This window comes from Dromiciops gliroides, chromosome 4 (genome assembly GCF_019393635.1).
Source record: "Dromiciops gliroides isolate mDroGli1 chromosome 4, mDroGli1.pri, whole genome shotgun sequence".
NCBI classification, from domain to species: Eukaryota; Metazoa; Chordata; class Mammalia; order Microbiotheria; family Microbiotheriidae; genus Dromiciops; species Dromiciops gliroides.
Genome location: NC_057864.1, coordinates 159,715,940 through 159,741,751, shown reverse-complemented (window position 1 = coordinate 159,741,751; position 25,812 = coordinate 159,715,940). Strand labels below are relative to the sequence as shown.

Genomic DNA, 25,812 nt, shown 5'->3' with positions numbered 1-25,812 from the left:
AAGCTTAGAGAGATGCAGGATTCTTGGCTCAATAAGAAGCCAGATGAAATCCAGTTTTATGCTGATATTAATGATCTAAAGTGCTTTTATGTGAGGGGAAAAATAATCCTCAATAATTCTCAGGAACTCAGCAGTGATATGACAAATGACAAAGGTTCTTTTATTTCCTTCTCATGAAAAGGAGGCACCCTAGTATACAGCTAGTGGGTGCTAAGAAAGGGGGTTCAAAGGCCCTGTTTTATACCCTAGTCCCTAATGCGAATGGACCCTCCCCTTTTTCATCATTGGTAAGATTACTGAAGGGTTACAATCTATGCGCAAAAACTAGCTAATCAGAACGCAGTATTCCCACCCCTCTTCCTTGTATGGGCATAACTCAGGAGTGGACCTTATACTTCTTTATATGGACACAACTCTGGAGGGGACCTTATTGAGACCAGGGCTCCTTGAACCATGTGACCTTGCTAACCTGAGGGGGAGGAGGGGATCTGAGACCTTTGTCCTACAAACAGGTCAGGAGGAGTATGACTGACTGTTATATCCTCATTGAGAGGAGACAACTACCCATTTTCTCACATTTTATGATGCCCTGAAGGCTATTTATGGGTCAAAGACACATGGTGCATCTCAACTACTCAATGCTGATGGAGCCACATTGATTAGTGAGAAAGACATGATCCTAGATAGATGAACTGAACACTTCCATAGGGTTCTTAATAGATTATCATCAATCAATGCTGAAGCCTTTGACCACTTGCCTCAGGTTGAAGTCAACCCTTCTCTAAACAAATATCCAACTGAAGAAGAGGTTTTGAATGCCATTAGGCTCATCTCCTGTGGCAAAGCACCTGGCACAGATATATTCCAGCTGAGATTTACAAGGTGGGGGTCCATTGCTCATACAAAAGCTGACTGAAATTTTTTGGGTTATATAGCAAGGTTATCTCCCAGGAGTTTAAAGATGCTCCCATTGTCCATCTCTAGAAAGGTCAAGGAAATAGATTGTCTTATGACTATCACAGGGTGGTCTCTCTCTTAGTCATTGCTGGCAAGGTTATTTTTTTTTTAAATAGTATTTTAGAGGCAGCTAGGTGGTGCAGTAGATAAAGCGCTGGCCTTGGATTCAAGAGGACCTGAGTTCAAATCCAGCCTCAGACACTTGACACTTACTAGTGGTGTGACCTTAGGCAAGTCACTTGACCTTCTTTGTCCCACAAAAAGTAAAAAAAATTAGTATTTTATTTTTTTCCAAATTATATGTAAAGATAATTTTAAACATTCATTTTTGTAAGATTTTGAGTTCCAAATTTTTCTCCCTCTCTTCCTTCCCTCTCTGCTCCTGAAGCCAGCAAGCAATCTGATATAGGTTTTACATTACAATCATGTTTAATGTATTTCCATGTTGTTGTTATTTGTCCTTTGTTCTTGAAGAGGACCATGATGGGGGGGGGGTGATGTCATGACTTGCAAGGAATTGGATTTAAGTGAGGGAGGGCTATGCAAAGTCACCAACTTTACTCTCTTCTCCAGAGCCATATGAGTCCAGTGGCAGGACATATATCAGGACAACTAGAGATGACCCTGGATGTTTAAGGCAATTGGGGTTAAGTGACTTGCCCAGTGTCACATAGCTAGTAAGTGTCTGAGGTGAGATTTGAACTCAGGTCCTCCCAACTTCAGGGCCAGTGCTCTATCCACTGCACCACCTAGCTGTCCCCTATTTCCACATTAGTTAGATTATGAGAGAAGAATCAGAACAAAAGGGAAAAAAGCCATAAGAAAGAAGAAACAAACAACAACAACGAAAGTGAAAATAGTATGCTTCAACCTACATTCAGACTCCATAGTTCTTTTTCTGGATGTGGAGAGCACTTTCTATCATGAGTCTTTTAGCATTGTCTTGGATTATAGTATTGCTGAAAGAGCTAAGTCTATCACAGTTGATCATCACATAATGTTATTGTTGCTGTGTACAATGTTCTTCTTTTTTTTTTTTTAGTGAGGCAATTGGGGTTAAGTGACTTGCCCAGGGTCACACAGGAAGCAAGTGTTAAGTGTCTGAGGCCGGATTTGAATTCAGGTACTCCTGACTCCAGGGCCGGTGCTCTATCCACTGCGCCATCTAGCTGCCCCAGTGTACAATGTTCTTTTGGTTCTGCTCATTTCATTCAGCATCAGTCTATTTAAGTCTTTGCAGATTTTTCTAAATTCTGCCTGCTCATCATTTTTTACAGCACAATAGTATTCCATTACATTCATATACCACAACTTGTTTAGCCATTTCTCAATTGATGGTCATCCCCTCAATTTCCAATTATTTGTCACTACAAAAAGAGCAGCTATATAAATAATTTTGTACATATGGGTTCTTTTCCCTTTTTATGATCTCTTTGGGATATTAGTGGTATTGCTGGGTCAAAGGGTATGAACAGTTTTTAAAGACTTTTGGGCATAGTTCCAAGTTATTCTTTAAAACGGTTGGATCAGTTCACAACTCCACCAAAAATGCATTAATGTTTTAATTTTCCCACATCTTCTCTAACATTTATAATTTTCCTTTTTTTGTCATATTAGCCAATTGGATAGGTGTGAGGTGGTACCTCAGAGTAATTTTAATTTGCATTTCTCTAATCAGTAGTGATTGAGAACATTTTTTCACATGGTAGTAGATAGCTTTAATTTCTTCATCTGATAACTGTTCATATCTTTTGACCATTTATCCATTGGAGAATGACTTATATTAAAAATTTGATTCAGTTCTCCATATGTTTGAGTAATTAGGCCTTTATCAGAAACATTGGCTGTAAAAATAGTTTCCCAGCTTTCTGCTGTCCTTCTAATCTTGCTTGCATTTGTTTTGTTTGTGTAAAACCTTTTTAATTTAATGTAGTCAAAATGATCCACTCTGCATTTCATAATGTTCTCTATCTCATCTTTGGTCATAAATTCTTCTCCTCTCCATAGATCTGACAACTAAACTATTTCTTCCTTTTCTAATTTGCCTATGGTATCACCCTTTATGTCTAGATCATGTACCCATTTTGATTTTACTTTGGTGTATGGTATAAGATGTTGGTCTATGCCTAGTTTCTGACATACTATTTTCCAGTTTTCCCAGCAGTTTTTGTCAAATAGTGAGTTCTTATCTTGGAGCCTGAAGTCTTTGGGTTTATCAAACAGGAGATTGCTATATTCATTTACTACTGTCTTTTGTGTGCCTAACCTATTCCACTGATCCACCTCTCTATTTCTTAGCCAGTACCAAATAGTTTCGATGGTTGCTGCTTTATAATATAGTTTTAGATCTGGTACAGCCAGGCTGGCAAGATTCTTTCCAGAGTCTTCATTGATAGGCTGCTCCTTCACCTAGAAGATAGTCATCTACCTGAGAGCCAGTGTGGCTTCAGAAAGGGCTGAGGATTGGTCAATATGATGTTTGCTGCCTGACAACTTCAGGAGAAATACCAGGGGCAGAAAAGAGGCTTGTACACAACATTTGTAGACCTGACCAAGGTCTTTGATACCATCAGTAATGAGGGCTTATGGAAAATTATGTCAAAATTTGGTTTCCCAGAGAAGTTCATCAGTATTGTATGTCAATTTCATGATGGCATGCTTACAAAGAGTTCTGGATGATGGATAATGCTCTCACACTTTCCCAGTCACCAGTGGAGTGAAACAAGGCTGTGTGCTTGCTTCCATACTTTTTAGTATGATATTTTCATTCATGTTGTCAAATGCCTTCAATGAAGATGAACACGGCATCAAGGTCAGATACTACAAAGATGGCAAATTCTTTAACTTGAAAAGGCTACAAGCCAAGACTGAAAGTGGATGGAATGTTATGGCACGATTTTTTGTTTGCAAGATGATTGTGTCCTTAATGCAGCCTCTGAAGCTGAGATTCAACAAAGTCAGGATTGATTCTCTGTTGCTTGTGCTAATTTTGGCTTAAGAATTAAGATCAGGAAAACACAGGTGCTCCATCAGCCAGCACCACACCATCCATATGTGGAACCATCAGCTGCAGCAAATGGAGAAGTTTTGAATGCTGTGGATAAGTTCACTTCCCTTGGCAGTATGATTTCCAGAGATGTACACATTGATGATAAGGTTGATGCACACATTGCCAAAGCTAGCTCAGCAATGCTCCAAAGGAAAGTGTGGAGAAAAAGAGACATTAAACTGACTACCAAACTGGAGGTCTACAGAGCTGTTACGCTGCCCTCATTGTTGTATGCCTGTGAAATCCGGACAGTATGCCAGGAAACTGAATTGCTTCCATTTGAATTGTCTTAGGAAGATTCTCAACATCACCTGACAGGATAACATACCAGACACTGAGGTCTTCTCTCAAACTAAACTGCCAAGCATTCAAACTCTACTGCAGAGAGCGCAACTCCAATGGGTTGGCCACATTGTTTGAATGCCTTACTGTGTCTTGGTTTCTCATAAAGTCACTAGCTTCCATTTGTTCAGTCCTAGTTCTTAGGCAATAATTTTCATCAGACAGCTTTTTTATCTCTTTTTCCATTTGGCTTTTCAAGCTGTTGACTTTTTTCTCATAGCTTTCCTGTACTGCTTTCATTTCTCTTTCCATTCTTTCCTCCACCTCTCTAAATCTTCCTTCTATCTCTCCTACTTTCTTCAAAGTCCCTTTTGAACGCTTCCATGGCCTGAGGACCAATTCATATTTTTCTTGGAAGCTTTGGATGTAGGGACACTGAGGTTGCGATCCTCTTCTGAGGGTGCATCTCAGTCTTTCTTGTTGCTAAAGAAACTTTCTATTATTCTCCACTTTCTTTGCTTGCTCATTTTGCCGTTTTTTTTTTACTTGACTTTTAGCTCTCTCTTACAGTGGGGCCCTACTTCCAAGCTATGCTGTCCCAAGCTTTAGAGGGTCACAGGTGTTTCAGTTTGAGGGAGGGCAGGTTTTCCTCTCACCTGGCCTGTTCTCTGGTCAGAAGGTAACCTCAAGCCAACTTGCTAGTTAACCACCCAGCAGAATGCTGTGGTGGTTTTTAGCTTTGACAAGCCTGCACCCCTCCCCTACCTGGGCCTCCCACTGCTCAAGATTTCTTCCTGATTCCCTGCTGGGGTGGGATATCTGAATTCCTCCTCAGGTCCCGCTGTATTTTCCATGGGAGAAGTTAATATTAATATTAATAAGTTTGTTAAGCAAATGCAGTAGTGACTAGGATTGAACTTTTACCTACTTTTACTAGAGCACTGGCAAGAGTCAGCTCAAACTGGTTTTTATCAGTTCTCCCTCTTGCCCTGAAAAAGTTACTTTTCTAAAATTCTGGAGTTGACCTAGTTTACTATATAGTATTATCTTGCTTTTCCTTATGAGAGGGACATAGGGATATGACCCTCCACTGAGATGGAAAGTGCCCCCCTCTTCGGCCTAGTGATCTGATCTCAAAGTCTTAAAACCCCTTAGAGCCCCCTATTTCTCTCTCTCTGTTTTTCTCTAGAGAGAGGCAATAATGGGAGCTACTATCCCCCTTTCTAAATATAGGCATATCAACTTAAAAATTGCTTCATAGAGTCTGCACTGAGACATTATGTAGACATGATACATTGTTGCAGAAACAGAAAATTTTACAAAGGATTTATTGCTGAACCCAATTACCCAATTTTGCTCAAATTAGATGTCTGTAAAGAGTATAAAAACTGCTTGGTTTCCTAATCCTGGTGTGTCACACCTCCTGGTTGTCCCAGTGAGTGTGGTGCACCTTTCTTTTGAAAGAAATAAAATCAATGCTTTGGCCTCCTTTCTCCTCGAGTCTCTATTACAGGGGTCAGTAGGTGTCCTTCCCATCCCACTCACTTATATGGAGTTGCTTTTCCCTAACTGAGAAGAGGCCAGTACTTTAACAGGTTGTTACTATATCTCACACTAGCCAGCCTTCCTTTTGGACCTTTGACATCTGCTTTTCCAATAACAAGAGTATATGCCAAGCTATGCCTAGCTTTCTTCTTGTTTTCTAGCACAGACTCTCAAAGGGAGTGGTAATTTCCCCCTAAGGTTCCCATTACTTCCGCCCTGCAGATAGCTCCTATTAGAAAGAATCAGACTCAGAATAGGATTTCTGGCTTGCCACAATGGAAGGATTTCAGAGCACACAGATGAAGTCAGTGAGAATAGTAAAGGAGATCTTTTTTTTTTTTTTTTTGCAGGGCAATGAGGGTTAAGTGACGTGTCCAAGGTCACACAGCTAGTGAGTGTCAAGTGTCTGAGGCCACATTTGAACTTGGGTCCTCCTGAATCCAGGGCTGGTGCTTTATCCACTGCGGCCCCCAGCTGCCCCAAGGAGATCATTCTTACTAAAGACTGGCCACTCTCTACTCTCAAAGAGAGTAGAGATTATCTATTTTTCTCTTGGTATCCCTAGGGTTTAGCACAGTGCTTAGTACAAGGAAGGTGCTTACGGGAAGTTGGGTGGTGCAATGGATAGAGCACCGGCCCTGGATTCAGGAGGACCTGAGTTCAAATCCAGCCTCAGACACTTGACACTTACTAGCTGTGTGACCCTGGGCAAGTCACTTAACCCCAATTGCCTCACCAAAAAAACAAATAAACAAAAAAGCAGGTGCTTAATAAATGTTTATTAATTGATTGACTGATGAAGGGCTGTCATATTAGAAGTATTAGACTTATTCTTCCTGACCATAGAGGGGAGAACTAGGAACAGTAGGGGGAAGATCCAGACAGATGGATTTAGGCTCAGTGTAATGGCGCATTTCTTCATAACTAGAGTTATCCAACAATGAAATAGACTGCCTTCATTGTTGGTGGGTTCCCTCTCACCAAAGGTCTTCAAGCAAAGTCTGGATATCGATCCCTCCAGGTATGTTTAATCTTGTTTCAATCTGGAATAGGGCCTTTGAGATCCTTTCCAATATCCAGGTTCTGCAAACTGGCAACTTTTAGCCTAGAGAAGAGGTTTAAAGAGAACCTAATAGCTGATTTAAGTCTTGAAGGGTTGTCAACTGGAAAGGGGGTTAAGCTTATTCTGCTAGTCAGAGAGAGGAAAATGCAATCAGATTTAAGCTTGATTTGCTGGAAAAAAAACAAAAAACAAAAAACAAACGTCCTTAATTAGAGCAGTTCAAAATCAAGACAGTGACTCTCCTTCAACATTCTGGATCACTGTTTTAGGGAATTTGCAGATTCTGCCTCTTAGGGATTGGGTTCAATAGCCTCTTGAGGTACTTTCCAACTACGGGTCTGGTCCTAAGGGTTGCTAGAAAAGACAGTGGGATGAGGCAATCGCAGATGCATCTCTTAGAGCTTAAGAAACACGAAGGAGCCTATAAGGAGGTATTTTGTAGGACTTCAAGAGTTGGGAGTAGGGCGGGAGGTTGGATAGTAGGAGTTAGAGAGATGGTGGAAGGTGCACATGTGTATGTGAAGACGTGTTTGAGGGGGGATGCTGACTTTGGGTACAAGGAGGAAACTGAGTCACAAAACTATGCTGGGGCACAGATAGCCACAGCTTTCTAGACAACGTACTGAGTACCCTCTTGGCTACCTCACACACCCTCTAAAACCTCTTAGGCGGTTATTACTTCATCCCAAAATTAATTCATCCACCTGCCTAAGTCCAGCCTCCGGCTTTCTGGCTTCCCGATGTGAGTCGCGCCTATTGGCCAATCGTCCCAGGGCCCCATCCTCATACGAGGCAGAGCAGCCAATAAAAGGAAGGATCCTGCGGACGTATGGGCCTGACATAGATCGAGCGGTTCTGTGGCCCCGCCCCCATGGCCCTCCGGAAATCTGGGAGTTGCGGTCCATCGGCGGCGACCGTGGTATGAAGCCTGGGGACGCGGAAACTACTAGCCCCAGAGAGCTGTGCGTGGCTTCGAGCTCGCTTTTAGGGAGCAGCGCTTCCTCCCCCCCCTTCCTCCCCACCCTCCCGAGAGAAGGCTGTGGCTGCATCCCGGTACCAGGTGAGTGAAGTCGGGATTGTGGGGTCTGGAGTGGGCGGAGGTTCCGTATCTAGTATCCGCACGCCCACCTGGCTAGTTGTAGCCGGGATCCTCAGCTTCCGTGGCAACTCTTGCTAAGGCAAGTCCGAGGGTGCCCACCCCCTCTGGGGTCCGTGTGTGTCATCTCGGTGCCCGCCTGTAGAGACAGACCTGTACTGGGCAGTGCCCGTTTAAAGGGCCCGCGCATGTCCCCCGAAGTGCCCATCTTCATGTTCCCATCTATATTGTGTGCCTACGTGTAAGGCTAGTGTGACCCTCCCGCCTGTATTATGTGTGCACCGTGTGGTACCCACAAGTAAGGCTAGTGTTACCTTTCACTTGTATTGTGTGCCCCCCCCCCAACACCCCTTCCCCCGGCAAGGCTGGTGTGATCCTTTCACCTGTATTATATGTGCCCCCTGTGGTATCCGACTGGAACTGGTGGGACCCTCCCACCTGTATTATGTGTGCTCCTGCTGTGCCCACCTGTATCACATATATATCCTTGTAGTGTCTACTTGGATCTTCATTTGTTCCTGGAAACTCCGTGTCTCCCCACAACTCCCACCAGGACTGCCTTCTGCACTTCCCTAGAGGAACATCACTGTGTCCCTTAGTCCAAGTGCTATCCCCTAGAGAACTCTCCGGGCCATCTGCACTCCAAGTAACAGGGACTTCTCCTGCCCATCACCACCTTGCATCCCTTAAAGAGCCCATTGTCTACTTGTATCCCCTAGAGAGTCCCCTGCAGTCCTTAGAGAGGACTTAAGAGAGTCCTTCCAGGTCCTTTCTAGGTCTCTTAAAGGGTCCTTTCCTCACACTAGTGCATCTTGTAGAGCTATCTGCATTCCAGGTCTTTCCCTCATCTCTCCTTTTCCTACCCCATAATGCCACTATGTATCTCATCCTTGCCCTCTCCTATTTCCCCCACCCCTTGCCTAGGACATAAATCCTTTGCCAGTACCACACTAATGACTTTCTACCATACATCCCCTGCACTTCTTCACATACAGAAAGTGAATCAAAGCCCACTTTCCCCAGGAAATTTGTCCTGATAAACTTACCCAACATAGATCATCCATTTGCCATGAAAAGGGCACTAGCCAGAGGCTTGATTCTGGTTTAGCTCTGACATAGACTCCAAACATTGCCCTTTCCAGGCTTCAGTTTTCTCACTGCGCTTGAGATTAGGCGAGATGATCTTCCAATTCTAAGAATTTAGGGTTCTCTATTTTGTGCCACACACTCTACACTGCACACTTTTACAGCTTATGGATCTATTACAATAATGACTTTGTCATTTCTTGTAGTCATGTCCTGTCTCACCAACTAGTCTGTAACGTCTCAAGAGCAGATTCTTTGCTTTTCTTTCCAAACATTGTGTGCCTTCCTGCCTCCTCTGTCTACACCCCTTCCCCACCAAGGGGGACAGAATATTGTCTGCCTAACTGAACAGAATATTGTCTGCCTAACTGAACAGCAACTTAGAGAGTAGGGTGGGAAATGGGCTGGGGGAGTTACCACTGTGCATCTGCCTCCAGTCCTTGCCCCTCTGCAGGGAGTACCTGGTGCCCCCCCCTTCCCCTGCTATCCCTACGATGCCCCCAGCCCGCTGGCTGAGATCTGCAGGGGCCCTCCTGCTTCCAGCTCCCCGCTGGGTGCCCTGGGAGAGGCAACTGGGTTCCCCATGGCAACCCTCTCTGGAAAATGGGGGCCCAGCCCTGGGGGCCCAGCACAGTGCTCGCCACTGGTGCCAATCTCGGAGAGAGGAACCTCGGTGAGTGTATGTGTGTGTGGGTATTTGGGACTTAGAGGGCAAGGGTGGGGGTGGGTCTAATGAACTACCACTTAGGTTTATGACTCTATCCTGTATTTCCCCAACCCTGACCCCTTTTCTCTGTAGAATGAATGGAGATCAGAAATCAGTTTTTGCCCAAGAGAAGCAAAACTTTGTCCAGCATTTCTCTCAGATTGTAAAGATCCTGACAGAAGATGGGATAGAGCATCCTGAGGTGGGAGATGTCATGGCCAGGCTCAAGGAGGTGAGACACTGGGTATGGCTTTGAGGGAAGAGTCTAGAATGAGCCCTAGGGAATGTGCAAGAGACGCTGGGGAGTTCCAGCTGGGTTTGAACAGGAAAATAACATGGTTAGACCTCGGCTTTAGGAAGATTATGTTGGTAACTGTATGGAGGATGAACTGGAGAGGCGAGAAAGTAGGGTGAGAGAAACAGATCAGAAGCCTATTCGTTAGGCCAAAGAGTCCTAATGACCTGAATAAGAGAGGTGGCCATGTCGGGAAAGGTGGATTCAAAATATGTTAAGGCAGACAGAATTTGACAACTGATTGTATATATGGGTTATGGGAAAAAGAGTCTGGGATGGCTCCATGGGTGACTGGGCAGTGGTCCATGGTGAGAAAGTCAAATCAATTCTACGTTGTAAATGATTTGTAATCATATTTATTTCATATTGTAATCGATTCTGTATTTACCTAAATCCCCTTCCTATTTCCTTTAGTTAAGTTCAGGAATTCATTTTCCCCTTTCAGTTGGGCAGCTAGGTGGCGCAGTGATAGAGCACCGGCCCTGGATTCAGGAGGACCTGAGTTCAAATCCAGCTTCAGACACTTGACACTTACTAGCTGTGTGACCCTGGGCAAATCACTTAACCCTCAGTGCTCTGACAAAAAAAAAAAAAAAGTGTCTTGCTCAATGTTTCAGTCATGTCCAACTCTTCATGACCTCATTTGGGTTTTTCCTCAGCAGAGATACTGGAGGGGTTTACTATTTCCTTCTCTAGCTTATTTTACAGATCAGGAACTGAGGTAAAAAGGGCTAAGTGACTTGCCCAGGGTCACAGAGGCTAGGAAGTGTCCAATTCCAGATTCACTGTGCTCTATCCACTGCACCACCTAGCCTGACCATAAGTCTGTAATCAAAAGTCATCTTCTATACCATTAGCTATTGGATAAATACCAAAATATCTGGCGTTATCTCTAAGTTTTGGAATTAGCTTGAAAGGATATATTGTCCCCCAAACTGTTCTTTGCACCATTACAGGAAAGCCAGTTATCTTCCTAACAAATTTTTTTTAGGCACCAGGGAGTCGGCTAATTCAGATCCACAACATTGTAGATGAATCCCAGAAATCACTCAGGCATTTCAGCATTCCTTAATGACAAAGGGAAAGTGGGGTCACTAGCTCCTTAGTGGTATTAACCCACTGTCCGTGACGTAACCAAATCATGTTGTCCCTTGTCCCACCCGCGCGCCTCTCCCTCATCCTGTAACCAGTCACATTGTCTTCCCCTTCTACTCAAGTCTGTCCTTTTGTTCTCCGGTTTTTCCCTAAAAACAATAAAAATGTTCTTAATCCCATAATGGGGTCTTAGCTTTATTGAAGCAGCTAAGTATATATTTGATAAATTCATGGTTTGTCAATAAATTGTATATTCTAGGAACTTGTGCCCCCTTTACCTTAATTTTCAAACATAACAATGAGAAGACTTCTCCCATGTGAGGTACTGGGAAAACAATGAGGGAATAAGGCATGTTTTTTTTTTCACTCTGGAACTGAGAAGCAATGCAGCTTGACTAGGCGAAACATATTAGATTCTGAATTTTCATTTGCAACCTTGTTAAGGAGTGATGAGTAGAACTTGGGGGATTAGGGGGGAAGAGATGGGCCATAATGCTCAATGTTCTTTCCTCCTAACTTTTTCTCTTCCAACTTTTTGCCCTGCAGATCCTAGAGTACAATGCCATCGGGGGAAAATACAACCGAGGCTTGTCAGTGCTCATGGTATTCCGGGAGCTAGTGGAACCCCGAAAGCAGGATGCCGACAGTCCTGCAGAGAGCACTGGCAGTGGGCTGGTGTGTGGGAGCTGGTAAGATTCAGAGGGTAGTGAAGCCCTCTCAGGAGGAGAGATTGAGAAATCCTGAGGCTCCTGAGTGAGATGTCTTTGGGATAGATGGGTGGTAGAAGATGAGCATGGTGTAAGGAGATTTAAATCTGTGCCTAAAAGTTTATTTTGGCGTACATTTGGGTGTTTCTGCATTTATAGACTATGTAGTTTGTGGGATATAAACTTTCTAGTTGAAAAACCTGGTTAGAATTTTTTTTTGTTATAGAGGGAAGTTGGGGAGCACGGGTCTTCTGAAAAACTTATTTTCCTAATTTTCAAACTAGAAAACTCCATTTTCAGATTTATGGAATTACAAAGGCCATGTTTCAATATTAGCAATAAAAGTCCTCTTATTGAGAGTAAAGATCCCCATTTTAGGTAACAATTCTGTGTGTGTGTGTGTGTGTGTGTGTCTGTCTGTCTGTCTGTCTGTCTCTCTGAGGCAATTGGGGTTAAGTGACTTGCCTAGGGTCACACATCTAGTAATTGTTAAGTGTCTGAGGTTGGATTTGAACTCAGGTCCTCCTGAATCCAGGGCTGGTGCTCTATCCACTGTGCCATCTAGCTGCCCTTTGGGTAACAATTCTTTTTTTTTTTTTTTTTGGAGGGGCAATGAGAGTTAAGTGACTTGCCCAGGGTCACACAGCTGGTAAGTGTCAAGTATCTGAGGCCGGATTTGAACTCAGGTCCTCCTGACTCCAGGGCCGGTGCTCTATCCACTGTGTTACCTAGCTGCCCCCTGGGTAAGAATTCTTAAAGATTATTTCTAGAGTTTTATGTTTTGGTGAAAATTTTAAAACACTGGCAAAAGGTATAAAATCCACATTCGCTGTTTCAGGCTCTCTGGTTGATGTCCCAAGTGCCAAATGATCACTTGACCTTCTTGCAAGTTTATAAGGTTGCTTAATAACCATCCTACCACATTGACAATTGTCCAGAGATTTTAAAGCACTAAATAGGGCTCTTACAATGGAGACACAAAAAGGAATTCATTTTAGAACGCCATGTACAGACTGGGAATCTTAGGTTTGCTTGACGAAGCACATCGGGGAAGGCCTGTGATGAGATAATCACTCCATTCTGAGCTTTGTCTGGTGGGGTAGAGGAACCTTACATTCTCTGCGTCTCTTCTTTCTCTAGCTCCAGGCTTTCTTCCTAGTAACAGATGACATCATGGATGCTTCTCTTACCCGCCGGGGACAGCCATGCTGGTATAAGAAGGTAAATAAGTTCTGGAGATGCCCCAGGGAGAAGAGCAGCAGGAGCCAGGGAGTCGAGACTGGGCAGGTGGAGAGTAGGTTTGCTAATGGGTATGCTGGAGAAATGGCAGAGATGATTGTCATCACCCTGTAAGTGCAACCTCTGGTTCCATGCCTTGGGTACTAAGGTCTTCAGTCTGCTGTGTCAGAGACCAACCCCCTTGCCTTCTCCCTTGACACAGCCCGACATTGGCTTGGATGCCATCAATGATGCCATGTTGTTGGAAGCCTGTGTCTACCGCCTGCTGAAGCACTACTGCCGTGGGCAGCCCTATTACCTGAACCTCATTGAACTCTTCCTACAGGTAAGGCAAGCAGAGAAGACCTGGGTTCTCATGCTGGCTCCAATGCATTCTTTTGGGGTCTGTTTTCTCTTGTGCAAAATGAGGATCTCCAAGGATCCTTCCACCTCCAAATCAAAGAGTGGGGACTAAGACTATCTTTCAAATCCCCTTATGTAATTCTAGTGTCCCCACCATGGCATAGGGCCTGCCCATCTTTAAGCCCGGATTGCTTGGTTTGGGGCAGACCTCCTCCTTTGTTCAACCTCCACGAGTGGTTTTCCCTCAGATTATATTAAAAAGGAATCCCTGCTAGTCTTGAGGGTGAAAAGAAATCACAGAAGGGCATAATGATATGTAGGAGAGAGATAGGAGTAGTGCAAGCTGCTTCCCTGTCTCTGGTAATAATGGTGGAGTTTGGGTTCTGGTCGTCCAATTCCATCCATTGTATAATCAGTATGAAGGGATTCATTCAGACACAGATGGAACAGAGTGGGAAGGCCGCTGCACTTGAAGCCTAGAGAGCAGGTTTGAATCTGTTTTGTTTTGTTTTTAGTGAGGCAATTGGGGTTAAGTGACTTGCCCAGGGTCCGCAGCTAGCTAGTAAGTGTTTAAATGTCTGAGGCCCGGATTTGAACTCAGGTACTCCTGACTCCAGGGCTGGGTGCTCTATCCACTGTGCCACCTAGCTGCCCCCAGAGCAGGGTTTGAATCTTATGCTAATCACCTGCTACCTGTGTGCCCTTGGGCTGCCTTTTCCTTGTCTGTAAAATGGGAATGATAGTCTTTGGCCACATGCTCCCTCACATTTCGTAGAGTGCAGTAATAATGTGAGCTGTCAGAAGATTCAGGATCTTTTACTTACCAGCTGGAGGAACCCTTATTTCCTCCCTATTCTTGCTACCTCTCAGAGTCCACATCCAGCTTCCCCAAAGCTTGGGGAGCTCCAGCCCCTCGTTCACAGACCTCTGCTTTGATGGGTTTCTCTGTCTCTTCTCTGTAGAGCACTTATCAGAGCCCGAGATTGGCCAAACCCTTGATCTTATCAACAGCCCCTCAGAGCAAGGTTGATCTTACCAAATTTACAGAGCAGAGGTGAGAGGCAGTGAGTGTTGGGTTTGGGTGGGCCGGCAGGCAGGCTGGCTGGCTAGTTGGTGGGCTGGGTGCAGCCAGGGGATGACTTTTTGCCTTTCTAAAAATGCCTTTCTCCCTATTTGTCCATCTCTTTCCCCGTGCCTAGATATAAGACCATCGTCAAATACAAGACGTCTTTCTACTCCTTTTACTTACCATTTGCTGCTGCTATGTTCATGGTGAGTAACAGCGAGTGGGTGCTATTGTTGGTATCAGCATTAGTGTGGACCTTACTGACATTAAGGAAAAGGTCCCACAGAGAATGGGATCAGTTGTTCTTCCAGGAAAGGTGCTTGGCACAAGAAAATTTTAGTCAGGTTCAACACTCACTTATTAAGCCCCCTCTTAGTACAGCACACTGCTGAAATCTAGGGATACCACAATGAAATGGTCCTTAAAGAGGCAAACAGAGAACTCAGCATCTAGCAGTGTACCATTGTATCTGTATCTTTAAGAGGTCACCCAGGATACCTTCAAAAGGCAGGAAACCAAGGATAAGGGAGAAGCAAAAAATGAAACAGTCAGTGTGTCCCCAGGGAGTTTCCAGTCTAATGGGTTGGGGCATTAGGAGTCACAATCCCTGAGCTCTCATGAAGACTGGAACCCACAACTTCAGGATCCAGAGTCAGGAGTGAGAGCCTTTGCACAATGGCCAGTTGGACATGAGGATTTTTCAGCCCCGTTTCTATTCTTCCCACAGGCAGGAATAGATGGAGAAAAAGAACACGCCAGCGCCAAGAGCATCCTTCTGGAAATGGGGGAATTTTTTCAAATTCAGGTATGAAAGCATCAGGCTCAGACATGAAACAGTTTCTCCCTGGCTTCCCCAGGTGGATCCTTCATTTTCTGTTCTTATCCCCCTACTCAGGATGATTACCTTGACCTTTTTGGTGACCCCAGTGTGACTGGCAAAATTGGCACTGACATCCAGGACAACAAATGCAGCTGGCTGGTGGTGAAGTGCCTTCAGCTTGCATCGTCTGAGCAAAGAAAGATGTTGGAGGTGTCTGGGGGTAGGGGGTAGGGTGGAGGAAAGAATTCTAATCCTGGCTCTTCCCTCTGGGACCCTGTGAAGAGAGACAAAGATGGAAGGGCAGGAGAAAATTCGGTCTGGACTTGAAATTTCACCACTGAGTGTTGAAGGGAACATCTAGAATAGAGAGGTCCTGTGTGTGTGTGTGTGTGTGTGTGTGTGTGTGTGTGTGTAGGGCTGTGATTAAGTGAGACAGTGACTCTGTAAAAGATAAACACATGAGACTATGGGTGAGCAACCCCCTACCAGAAAGCAAGCATAGTCAAAATAGGGAGCATGCCCTTTCTAAACTTTGTATAGCCCCTGGGATAGCTTAGCACAGTGCCTATAAATATTTAATGTTTGTTGAGTGAATTCATGGATAAATGGAGGAGGTGGTATGTGGAGTGTAGGTGCAGGAGGAGATCTTTGGGAGGAGACCCTGAGGTGTAGACACAGGGAATTCTAGAGGAAAGGGCTGGCAGAAGTGAGTAGACTATTAGAGGGTGCTGGGCAGAAGTTCAGCAAAGGGATAGGGCCATGGAGGGCCACACTCCCTCTTTTAACTCTTTTCCCCTTACCCTCTCCCCCAATTCCAGGAGAATTATGGACAGAACGATCCAGAGAAGGTTGCTAAAGTGAAGGAACTCTATGAGAAACTTGAATTGCCTGCTCTTTTCACCAAGTTTGAGGAAGAAAGTTACAGTAGACTGATGGGGCTCATTGAGAAGCATTCGTCCCCCCTGCCCCCATCTATCTTCCTGGAAATGGCAAAGAAGATCTATAAACGTCAGAAGTGACCAAGGAGTTGGACATAAGTGTGTGTGTGTGGGGGGGAGGGTGGTCTAGGAGGGCAGGGTAAGGCACCTTGGGTGTTGTTGGGAGAGGATGTACTCTCAATAAAATAAAAATAAATTATGGCTCTTTTACTCCTGTGTTTCTCTACTTCAACCTTCCCCACTCCCACACAACACAGTGTAAAGGTTAGAGATTTGACTTTGGAACTAAGGAGCTAGGCATTTCATCTCATCTCAGCTCTCAGTGCCCCCCCCAGGTAACTTTTTTTTTGGTGAGGCAATTGGGGTTAAGTGACTTGCCCAGGGTCACACAGCTAGTGTCAAGTGTCTGAGGCTGGATTTGAACTTAGGTCCTGAATCCTAGCTCCCGCGCCCCCCCTTAGAGAAAAAAGGGTATTTCCTTACTGGAAATCTACATTTGAAATTACAGATCCAGGCAAAAAAAAATGCTGCTTAGCTTCCTGGGGAGCTTTCCCTACTGTTTGGGGAAGACCTAGACCTGCTGTGGGAAGCTCCAGAGGTGGGGTGGGTACTCCCTTGCATTTGGTATTTAAGTGAAAGCTTTCCTCCTCTTGCTTCACCTCTGAATCCCTGGTTTCTGCTGCATCAGGGAATTTCTAGAACTCTGGGCGGACGACTTGCTAGCATTGCCCTAACCTTCATCACTTCCTGAAAGTACCGAGGTGGCATTTGAAGCTTCTTAACCAGGCTAGAGCTGGGAGAACCGCTACAGCCCGCGCCTCGAGGGCGTGGCCTAAAGAAAATCCCGCCCCTGCGCGTAGGTGCGCAGAGGCGCAGGGAGGACAAACCGAGGGCTCCGCCCTCTCCCCACCCGGTACTGCGGGGCGGGGGCCGGAGCCCGAACCGGGGAGACAGCCGGGTGGGGAGGGGGGAGGAGGCGGCTGCTGGAGGACGCAGGTGAGGAGGGGACCGGTGAGCTGGGAGGAGGGGGGAGGATGGAGAAGTGGGGGAAAGGAGGGGCGTATGGACGAGGCGACACCACTGACTGGGATGGAAGCAAAAACGAACAGAGAGATGGGGTGAGGATGGGATGGACTGACAGACCCCTGGTTTGGGGGTGGGGCACGGATGAATGGATAGAACCAGCGATCTGGGAGCAAGACAACCCAGGGTGGGACGAGCACGGATAGAGATACTGAGGGACATGGAAGAATAGACTAGCGGAGGCTGAAGGGGGGGCTGCGGTGGGTGAACGAACGGACCGAGGGTCTCTGGGAGTCCAGCGGATGGCCTTGGAAGGACACTGGGGAGGGTTAGGCGGGGTGCAGATAGACTTACGGCTACCCCCTTTTCCCTTTCTCGGTTAATCTACCGTGTGCTGCTTGCGGCAGAAGCATCCTGGGGCGGGGCTGCCTTCCTCCCCTTTTAGCATAGCCCTGGACTTGGGGGAATGCGGGGCGGGGCCAGGCTTGGGCCCAGGCCCGGGGTGCTGCAGAGGCCGGCACCGCCCTGGGTGGTTGTCAGCCCCCAGACCCATCTTCTCTCAAGGCAAAGTCCACCTCCCTCCCCACAAATTAGGAGATTGGGCGGGGGGAACCAGGAAGGGGGGGGGAACGGTAGGGTATCCAGGGCGCAGCCGCATTCTCTTTAGGAATTAAAAGGACAGGGGGGGATATCCAGTCGGACCGGTCTCCACCCAGTAAGCACTGCAGTCCTAATTAATGGCTAATCGTGGCTTATTTGATTTCAATCATCTCTTCTTTAAAGCGGGATAGCTGCCTCTCAACCTCGAGATGACTAGGGTTCACCCTAGTGTCTTCCATGCCTGTGCCCACCTAACCTAGAAAAAAATGCTGGTTCTTGTTTTACTGAACTTCCTGTCTCTATCTTCTTTTCACTGTCTTTCAGGTCTCCAGAGCCGCAGTCAGGTCAATCTGAAGAGCTGGGCGCCCCTTGTTTTCTCTTCTAAGGATTTCCCCATCCTTCCCCTGGCACCATGCTTTCCCCACAAAGGGCCTTGCTCTGTAACCTTAATCACATCCATCTTCAGCATGTCTCCCTGGGCCTGCACCTGTCCCGCCGTCCAGAGCTCAGGGAAGGGCCCCTGAGCACGCCACCACCTCCTGGAGACACAGGGGGCAAGGAAAGTGGAGTACCCTGTAGTGGGACTTTGGTGGATGCCAACTCCAACAGCCCTGCAGTTCCCTGCCGTTGCTGCCGTGAGCATGGTCCAGAACTGGAGAATCGTCAAGGAGAAACAGAGGAGGAAGAAGAGGGGGTGGTATCCCCCTCAGACCCTGGCTGCTCATCTTCACTCAGCACCTGCTCAGACCTCACTCCTGATGAATCTCCCATCTCTGTCTATTCCCGGGACTTCCCTCCAGAGGAGGAAGCCCATCCTCAGCCTAGCATTATCCCTTTGGATGAAGGCTCTCCTCTGACCACAGGAGGTCCTGACTGTAGCCCAGACAGCTTCTGCTGCTCCCCGGATTCTTGCTCGGGAGCCTCCTCCCCTTCTGTCACTGGCTTAGACTCCAATTGCAATGCTTTGCCCACCTTCCAGAAACATCACCCCTCAGTAGCAGGTGAAGAGGGAGAGGGAAGAGAGCAGAATCTCCCTACCACTGAGCTCCTTGAACAGGCCTTGGAGACAGACAATGGGAAAATTGATGCTGGCGGGAAAACTGGATCCAGTTGGAAAATCATTTCCAGTTGTAAAATTGACCCTGTTAACACTGACTCTGGTTGGAAAACTGACCCTGAAAATAATGACCCTGGCTGGCAAATCAATGGGAATTCGGACACTACCTGGAAAACCAGTACTGACTCCACTTGGAAACTCACTGAGAAGAATACTGATGCTAGCTGGAAAACTGGCCCTGGATACACCGACTCCTCTTGGAAAACTAGCATTGGGAATACTGACTCTGCTTGGAAATTCAATGAGAATACTGACTTTGGCAAAAGCGATTCCACTAGGAAAACTAACACTGAGAATACCGACTCTAGCTGGAAAACCAATGCTGGGAAAATTGAAGGTGACGTCAGTGGGGAACCTGTGCCCCACCGGACGATCACATCCTTTCACGAGCTGGCCCAGAAGCGGAAACGGGGCTCAGGGCTTCTCCTCCCCCCACAGGCCAAGAAGGACAGGAGTGACTGGTTAATCATCTTTTCCCCAGACACAGAACTGCCTCCCAGTGGGGCTCTGAATGGCTCCCCTGCCCCTCCCCGGGAGGTCACCACCTTCAAGGAGCTTCGCTCCCGAAGCCGGGCCCCACCCCCTCCAGTGCCACCTAGGGACCCCCCAGCTGGCTGGGCTTTGGTCCCACCGAGGCCTCCACCTCCACCAGTCCCACCCCGAAGGAAGAAGACCCGCCTGGGGTTGCAGCCCATTGCTGAAGGGAGGCCTGGGGATGTTAGGCCTGGCAGTCCAGTGGCGGCTGATGACGTTCCTGTAGGGAAGGAAGCAGCCCAGCCCAGGGAGCCCCCTGACACGGAGGGTAAGGAGGTTCCCAGCTTGGGGGTGGGTGGGAAGGGCCTGAATGTGGGGGACAGTCTGACTTGAACCCCTCCCACCTCGGAGCTTCTAGACCCTCTCCTTCATGTGCTGCCCCATCGTCTTCTCCCCCACCCCAACTTCTTCCTTCCTTTCCTCCCCTCCCCTTTACCGGGGCCTGGGGAGAGCTCTGGGAAAGGGGAGTAGGGATGGTGTCATAAGGGGAGTGGGACTAATTTTCTGCTCCCCTCTTTCTCCTTGCCCCTCCTCGCCTGGCTGCCCGTCCCGCTGTCCCCATCCCACCCCTGCTCTGTCCCCACCGCATGTAGCTGGCCCCCTCCTCCTCCCTCGGCCCTTGGTTTTTCGGTTTTCGGCCGACGGTCGGCCCCTCTTGGAGGGCGCGGGAGCGGGGGGAGCCGGCTCCTTGCTCTTGGCCCCACTGGCTGGGTGGCCTGGCCCGGGGCTGCGACTGCTCGGGGGGCCGAGCCCCACGGAGGAGCAGCTGCTGCCCGTGCGCCTGTCGCCCATAGGGGCTTATTCGCCCCCGGCCCGGGGGGCCTTGCCCTGCCTGGCCAGTCCCGAGCTGGCGCTGCTGCTGTCCCCGCTCTTCCCCAGAAGCAGCACCTTTCCCTCTGCGGCTCCCCCACCCCGCCAGGTAGCCGCCCCCCTGCCGCCACCGCCACAGCCGAAGGCCCCGCGCAGACCCAGGAGCCCGCCACCGCCGCCCAGGCAACGTAAGACAGATCGGGCCCCCCACCTGGCCACGCCCCGAACACCTGGACCACACCCGGCGCCCCGCCCTTCGCGGCGTCTGGGATGCTCTTGGCCCCTGGGCTTGCGGTCCTTCCCTACCGTGGTAACCTCTGGGCTTCTGGCTGGGGCTCTGGACCTAGCCCGGCCCAGGAAAGGGCGCTTCCCCACGGGATCCCCAAGAATGCTTTACTTGTTCCGGAGGCCTCCAGTCCCGGTCCACCCCAAACTCATTGTCCCCTCCCCTCCCGGGTTCTAGTCCCGCCCCCTAGGAATTCATTGGTCCTTGGAGTTCTGGCCTCGCCCCCACCTCGCTGCCGGGGGAAGGACGGGGCGGGGAGAGCCCACGAGAACCCATTGGTTTATGCTAAGGACTCTAGTTCGTCCTTCTCCCCGTGGTCTTTCCCACTGCCGTCCCCTTCCCAATGTGGGCCAGCACGGTAGGAGGCGAGGGCAGAGGAGGATTTGGGTCCTTGGTTTTCCCCTTTTCAAGTCTCTCCCTCTCCCCTTGTCTCGTCTCCCCTTACTCCCCTCCCCCTCTCCGCTTCTGTCTGTCTGTCTGTCTGTCCTTCTATTGGCCGTGGCTCCTCACGTGCTCTCCACGCCCCTGGTTGGGGCTGGGGCGGGGCGAGGAACCACCCCTCCCCCACCCCGCGGAGGCCCTAGGCCCCTCCCTCCCAGCGGGAGGTAAGCCTGGCTCTGGACTTCCGGGAATAAAAGACGTGGGAGGCCAGACCAGGAACAAGAAAGGACCTTGGAATCACTCATGGGGTTTACTAGGATTGAAGGGTGAGGGGTTGAGCCCCTCAGACCCCCTTGTCCCGCTGGCACCCTAGCTCTGCCCTCCCCCCATTCTCCAACGAGCGATAGGAATTGTTTCCTGGGGGGGCAGTTTAATTCATCTGGTGGGTGACTCCCTTAGCCAGGTTCTTTTGGTTTTATCCACACTCAGAGCAGAGTCTAGTCAAGGCCATGTACACAGTGATTGCTTAATGACTGCTCCTTGAATTGAATCTTTTTTTCTACCTGCCCTGAAATCTCCCCCCCCAGTCCGGAGTTCCTGGTCCTTTGCTGGTGTACCTGGGTCCCAGTGCCTGTGGATGGCAGAGGCGAAGCAGGGATCTGGCCAGCTGCAAGAGGAGAAGAAAGGTAGTGACCTTGACTCGTGTCTTCTGGCCCTTAACTCCTAACTCTGGGCCCTTTCTTGTAATGAACTGTCTGCCAGCCCTCTCTGGCACTGCTCTTTGGGTCCTCATTCTGCATTAGGGAGGGCTGTTCTTTAAGGATGGAGAAGCATATCCTTGGGTCTTTCCTCCACTTCTATGCCTCTTGTGGATGAGCACATTTTATTTTTCATATCCTTCTTTTCCCCAAGGCCTCCTGATTGCAGTTAGTGCCTCAGTGGACAAAATCATCTCCCATTTTGGGGCAGCCAGGAACTTGGTGCAGAAGGTTAGTGGGACTTGGAGAGGTGGGAATGCCCTGAGGGGGAAGGGGCTGTGTTTGGGTGGGGGCTGGACCAATATGCCTTTCTGTTAAGACGCAGGGATAGGGAGGTGGTGGGGTGGGCTGGGGTGGTGGGGTCAAGTCCTACCTGGAGCTTGAGCAAGCAGCATTGGGGTAACCCTCTGTGACTAAGAGGACAGATTGGATGGTGGCTCTGTGTTACTCACCCTTCCTCATTGCCTAGGCCCAGCTGGGGGATAGCCGATTGAGCCCTGATGTGGGACACCTGGTGCTGACCACGTTGTGTCCCGCCCTCCATGCCTTGGTGGCTGATGGACTGAAACCATTTAGAAAGGATCTCATCACAGGGCAGCGGAGGAGCAATCCCTGGAGTGTTGTGGAAGCATCTGTGAAACCCGGTGAGGTGGGACAGAGGCTGGCCCGGGGGCAGAGAACACCTTGAGGGAAATCAAGGCTCTGGGAATAGGAGTTGTAACTGACAGTGTGTATGTGTGAAAGCATTAATAGAGAGTCTCATCACAGAGTGTCTCCACAGTAATATTATCAACTCTGTGTCCCCAGGTTCCTGCACCCACTCCCTGGGAAACCTGTATAACCAGGTCAGCCGACTGACCCCTCTTAGCAGCAGCCGAAGCCGGTTCCATGCCTTCATCCTCGGCCTCCTCAAGTGAGACCCCACACCTGTCCCCTGGGACACCTGCTGCTGTGAGGCTCTCCTGAGTACCTTGGATAGGGTGTTCCAAACAGATCTTAGGAGAGCTTTCCCACCCCTGGTCTCCCCCTGCCCCCACTCCTAGTTTCCTATTGGATCTCCTACAGAAAACAAGTTATAAAGACCCCCCCTGGATTTGCGATTGGAGGACTTGGATTCAAAGTCCTTAAGGATCTCATCCTTATTTGCTGCGGGACCTTCACCTCTTTATCTGAATTTGCCCATCTGTAAAAGGAGAGAGTCCAGCTAGATGGTCTCGGGGGTCCCTCCCAGATCGGCCTGTAACCCTGTGAGCTTAGTGGGTCTTCCAGGGCCCTAGTTCTCTAACTTCTTTTCTCCCTTCTGTCTTCCCTTACAGCACAAAACAGCTGGAGATATGGTTTTCCAGTCTCCAAGAGGATACAGGTCAGAGGGCCTGGGGATGGTTTGGGGAAGCAGGGATTAAAAAAGATGGAGGGTCCTTCTGGGGGTGGTTTGGGAAAGACAGGGGTAGGGGACATAAATTTGGGAAAGCGTGGGGACCATGAAGTTGAACTTTTTGAGATTTTTTTCCTCCCAGCCCCTAAATTAGTCTGGAAGGGCTTAATGTATATTTTTTGAATGAATGAATGTGAGGATATTAACTAGGAAGGGTTGCACACAAACCCTAGGGGCTTGGGGGCAGGGCATCCAGGGTTATATTAGTATGTGGCTAGGATCTAATGTGCCCCTCCACCCTCTCCTCTAGGCCTCCTGTCCCTATTGTACCTGCCTACAGCCTTCTTTTCACTGGCCCGAGGAGGCTGCCCATCACTCTCCACCGAGCTGTTGCTTCTGCTCCAGCCTCTGTCTGTCCTTACCTTCCACTTGGATCTCCTTTTTGAGCACCACCATCACTTGCCCTTGGGTCCTCCCCATCCCCCAACTCCTCCAGGACCACCACCTGCACTGCAGCAGACAGTCCAGGCTGTGTTGGGCTGGGGGGGACGGTTGGCGCAGAGTCTTCGGGGAGGTACAGGCGAGGCACCCCAAGGTCCCTCTCCATCTAGTGGCTGGTGGGAACAGCTGACCCAGGCTTCCCGGGTCTATGCCTCAAGTGGGGCAGAGGGCTTCCCTCTTCCCCGCTGGGGTTCCCGGAAACAGGGTGCTCCAACTGAGAGCAACAAGGAGAATCCACCACCAGGAGAAGAGCCAGGCCAGGCCAGAGGCATGTGGCTGGGGAGACTCTTTGGGGTCTCAGCAGGAACAACAGAGACAGACTGCGGTCCACTGAAGTCCAGGTAATTGGGGCTCCCCACAGGTCCTTAATGATCCCTCCATCCATTCCATTTGAAAACCTCTCTGTGACCCCTAACCTTCTACCATTTCTATATACAGAGAGGTGGATACCCTGTTTGACATTAATTAGGTCTGCAGAGATACCACATCAGGCCAAAAAAAAAAAGTATTTCAGGGTATCAGCCATAAAAAGGTCATCTGTAGAAAGATGCTGTGCAGGATTTTTTCTCCTGGAGATGGAATTGAGTCACGAGTTATTATAGAACATGGCTGACTGGGGCAACATACAGAGAGCTTCTGATTGTGGCCCCACAGTGAGATCTCTGACCACCTTCCTAGCCCCATTGTCACCTGGGGCCCCAGAAACACTGCCACGACAAGAGATAGAGAATATTATGAAATGTAAATTGGATGATTTTGATTACATTAAATTAAAAAATTTCTGTACAAATAGAAACACTGCTACAGTGATCCTAAACCCTCCTTTCTGACCCCAGTAGGGACATTGACCCCTGACCCTATTGCACTGAACATTTGACCTTTTGATGACCTTTACACCTCTCCTCTCACACCAAACTCCCAGTTTTTCCTAGGAGGGGGCATGGTGTGGGAAATGAGTCCAGTTCCTTAAATCTGGCCACCCCTCCAGGAGACCATCCAGCTGGCTGCCTCCCGCTGTGAGTGTGCTGGCCTTGGTGAGAAAGGGTAGCCCCCCTGAGCCACCCTCTCCTCCGGAAGAGCTTGAGGCCCCAGCCCCCAGTGACCTCCCTACACACAGGTGAGGAGGAAAAGGGAAAGGATAATGAAAATAGAGGCCTCAGATTTGTCTCGCTCACCCTTATCTCTGTGTATCCTCACAGGGCAGTTCGGGCTCTCTGTGATCACACGGCGGCTGGACCCGATCAGTTGAGCTTTCGGCGTGGGGAGGTGCTGCGTGTTGTCTCCACTGTGGATGAGGACTGGCTCCGCTGTGGTCGAGATGGGGCTGAGGGTCTTGTGCCTGTGGGGTACACTTCCCTCATTCTCTAGCCTTCGGCTGACCCCTTTCCCCTTCCCCTTCCCGTGTATGTGCGACCCTTCCTGTCACCCGGGAATGGAGTGGCCCTGAAGCATCCTTCCCCTCACGTCAAATGAAGCTTACTGGAAGCATTCTCCCCATCTGTAAAATGGAACTGTCCTCCTTGCCTCTCTTGGATTTCATATAGAACTTCCCTTCCTCATACTCCTATCTGTAAATTTCCATCCATCCCTGATCTGTAAAGTGGAATTTGTTTTTTGCCCAATCCCTCCCATATGTAATATGGAACTGTACCCTTCCCCCTGCCCCCATCTCTAAAGTGGAAATCCCTACTTTGTCCTCATCAGTAGGTAAACTCTACCAATATACTTGGCCCCATCCCACTTCCTCCCCCACCCAAGTGGATGGCATCTGAAACCAGTACCTCCCCCTTCCATTGGTCTGTATTTATTGAGCAATCATGGTGAACTTATATGCTGTAGCACTGACCTCATTAGTGGGGGGCCCTGGGCCACCCCACCAAAGTCACGTTCCAATAAAGTGTGGAGCCGAATAGTTTTTCTGTTTGTCTGCTTGGGGACCGAAAGCTGCTTGGTCAAGGGTAAAGAAGCCACCCCCTTTAGTAGTTTTCAGGGATGCTCTGTCACGGTTCTTCATGCCCCCTTCATCTGCATACTCCCCAGCCTCAATAAGCGGCTTGTCTAGTAGTAGTAAAGTGCAGAGATGACGCTGGAGACTATGTCCGTAGGATGATAAACCTAGAGAACGTCCAAGTCATGCTAGT

General features: G+C 48.6%; 2 protein-coding genes across 8 annotated transcripts; both read left to right on the top strand.

The window, feature by feature from the left end:
- Positions 1 to 7,804: 7,804 nt before the first annotated feature.
- Positions 7,805 to 16,496, top strand: FDPS (farnesyl diphosphate synthase). The gene is given in 12 exon segments (XM_044001858.1): positions 7,805 to 7,956; positions 9,533 to 9,751; positions 9,878 to 10,016; positions 11,721 to 11,822; positions 11,824 to 11,877; positions 13,022 to 13,102; positions 13,323 to 13,445; positions 14,425 to 14,516; positions 14,662 to 14,734; positions 15,256 to 15,333; positions 15,424 to 15,558; positions 16,167 to 16,496. Coding segments are annotated over 11 exon segments (1,257 nt in total). The 5' UTR covers positions 7,805 to 7,956; positions 9,533 to 9,572; the 3' UTR covers positions 16,368 to 16,496.
- Positions 16,497 to 17,151: 655 nt separating this feature from the next.
- Positions 17,152 to 25,575, top strand: RUSC1 (RUN and SH3 domain containing 1). 7 transcript variants are annotated; one of them, XM_044001851.1, is made up of 11 exons: positions 17,152 to 17,282; positions 18,234 to 19,828; positions 20,154 to 20,558; positions 21,625 to 21,723; positions 21,950 to 22,026; positions 22,265 to 22,439; positions 22,603 to 22,708; positions 23,112 to 23,158; positions 23,481 to 24,012; positions 24,660 to 24,788; positions 24,871 to 25,575. In XM_044001851.1, the coding sequence occupies exons 2-11, from the start codon at positions 18,322 to 18,324 to the stop codon at positions 25,037 to 25,039; spliced, it is 3,246 nt and encodes a 1,081-aa protein (XP_043857786.1). In that variant the 5' UTR covers positions 17,152 to 17,282; positions 18,234 to 18,321; the 3' UTR covers positions 25,040 to 25,575. The 7 variants fall into 7 exon arrangements, with proteins under 7 accessions (XP_043857786.1, XP_043857790.1, XP_043857787.1 ...); XM_044001852.1 differs by having other exon boundaries at positions 17,270 to 17,404; XM_044001853.1 differs by lacking the exon at positions 17,152 to 17,282 and adding an exon at positions 17,794 to 17,873.
- Positions 25,576 to 25,812: the final 237 nt, after the last annotated feature.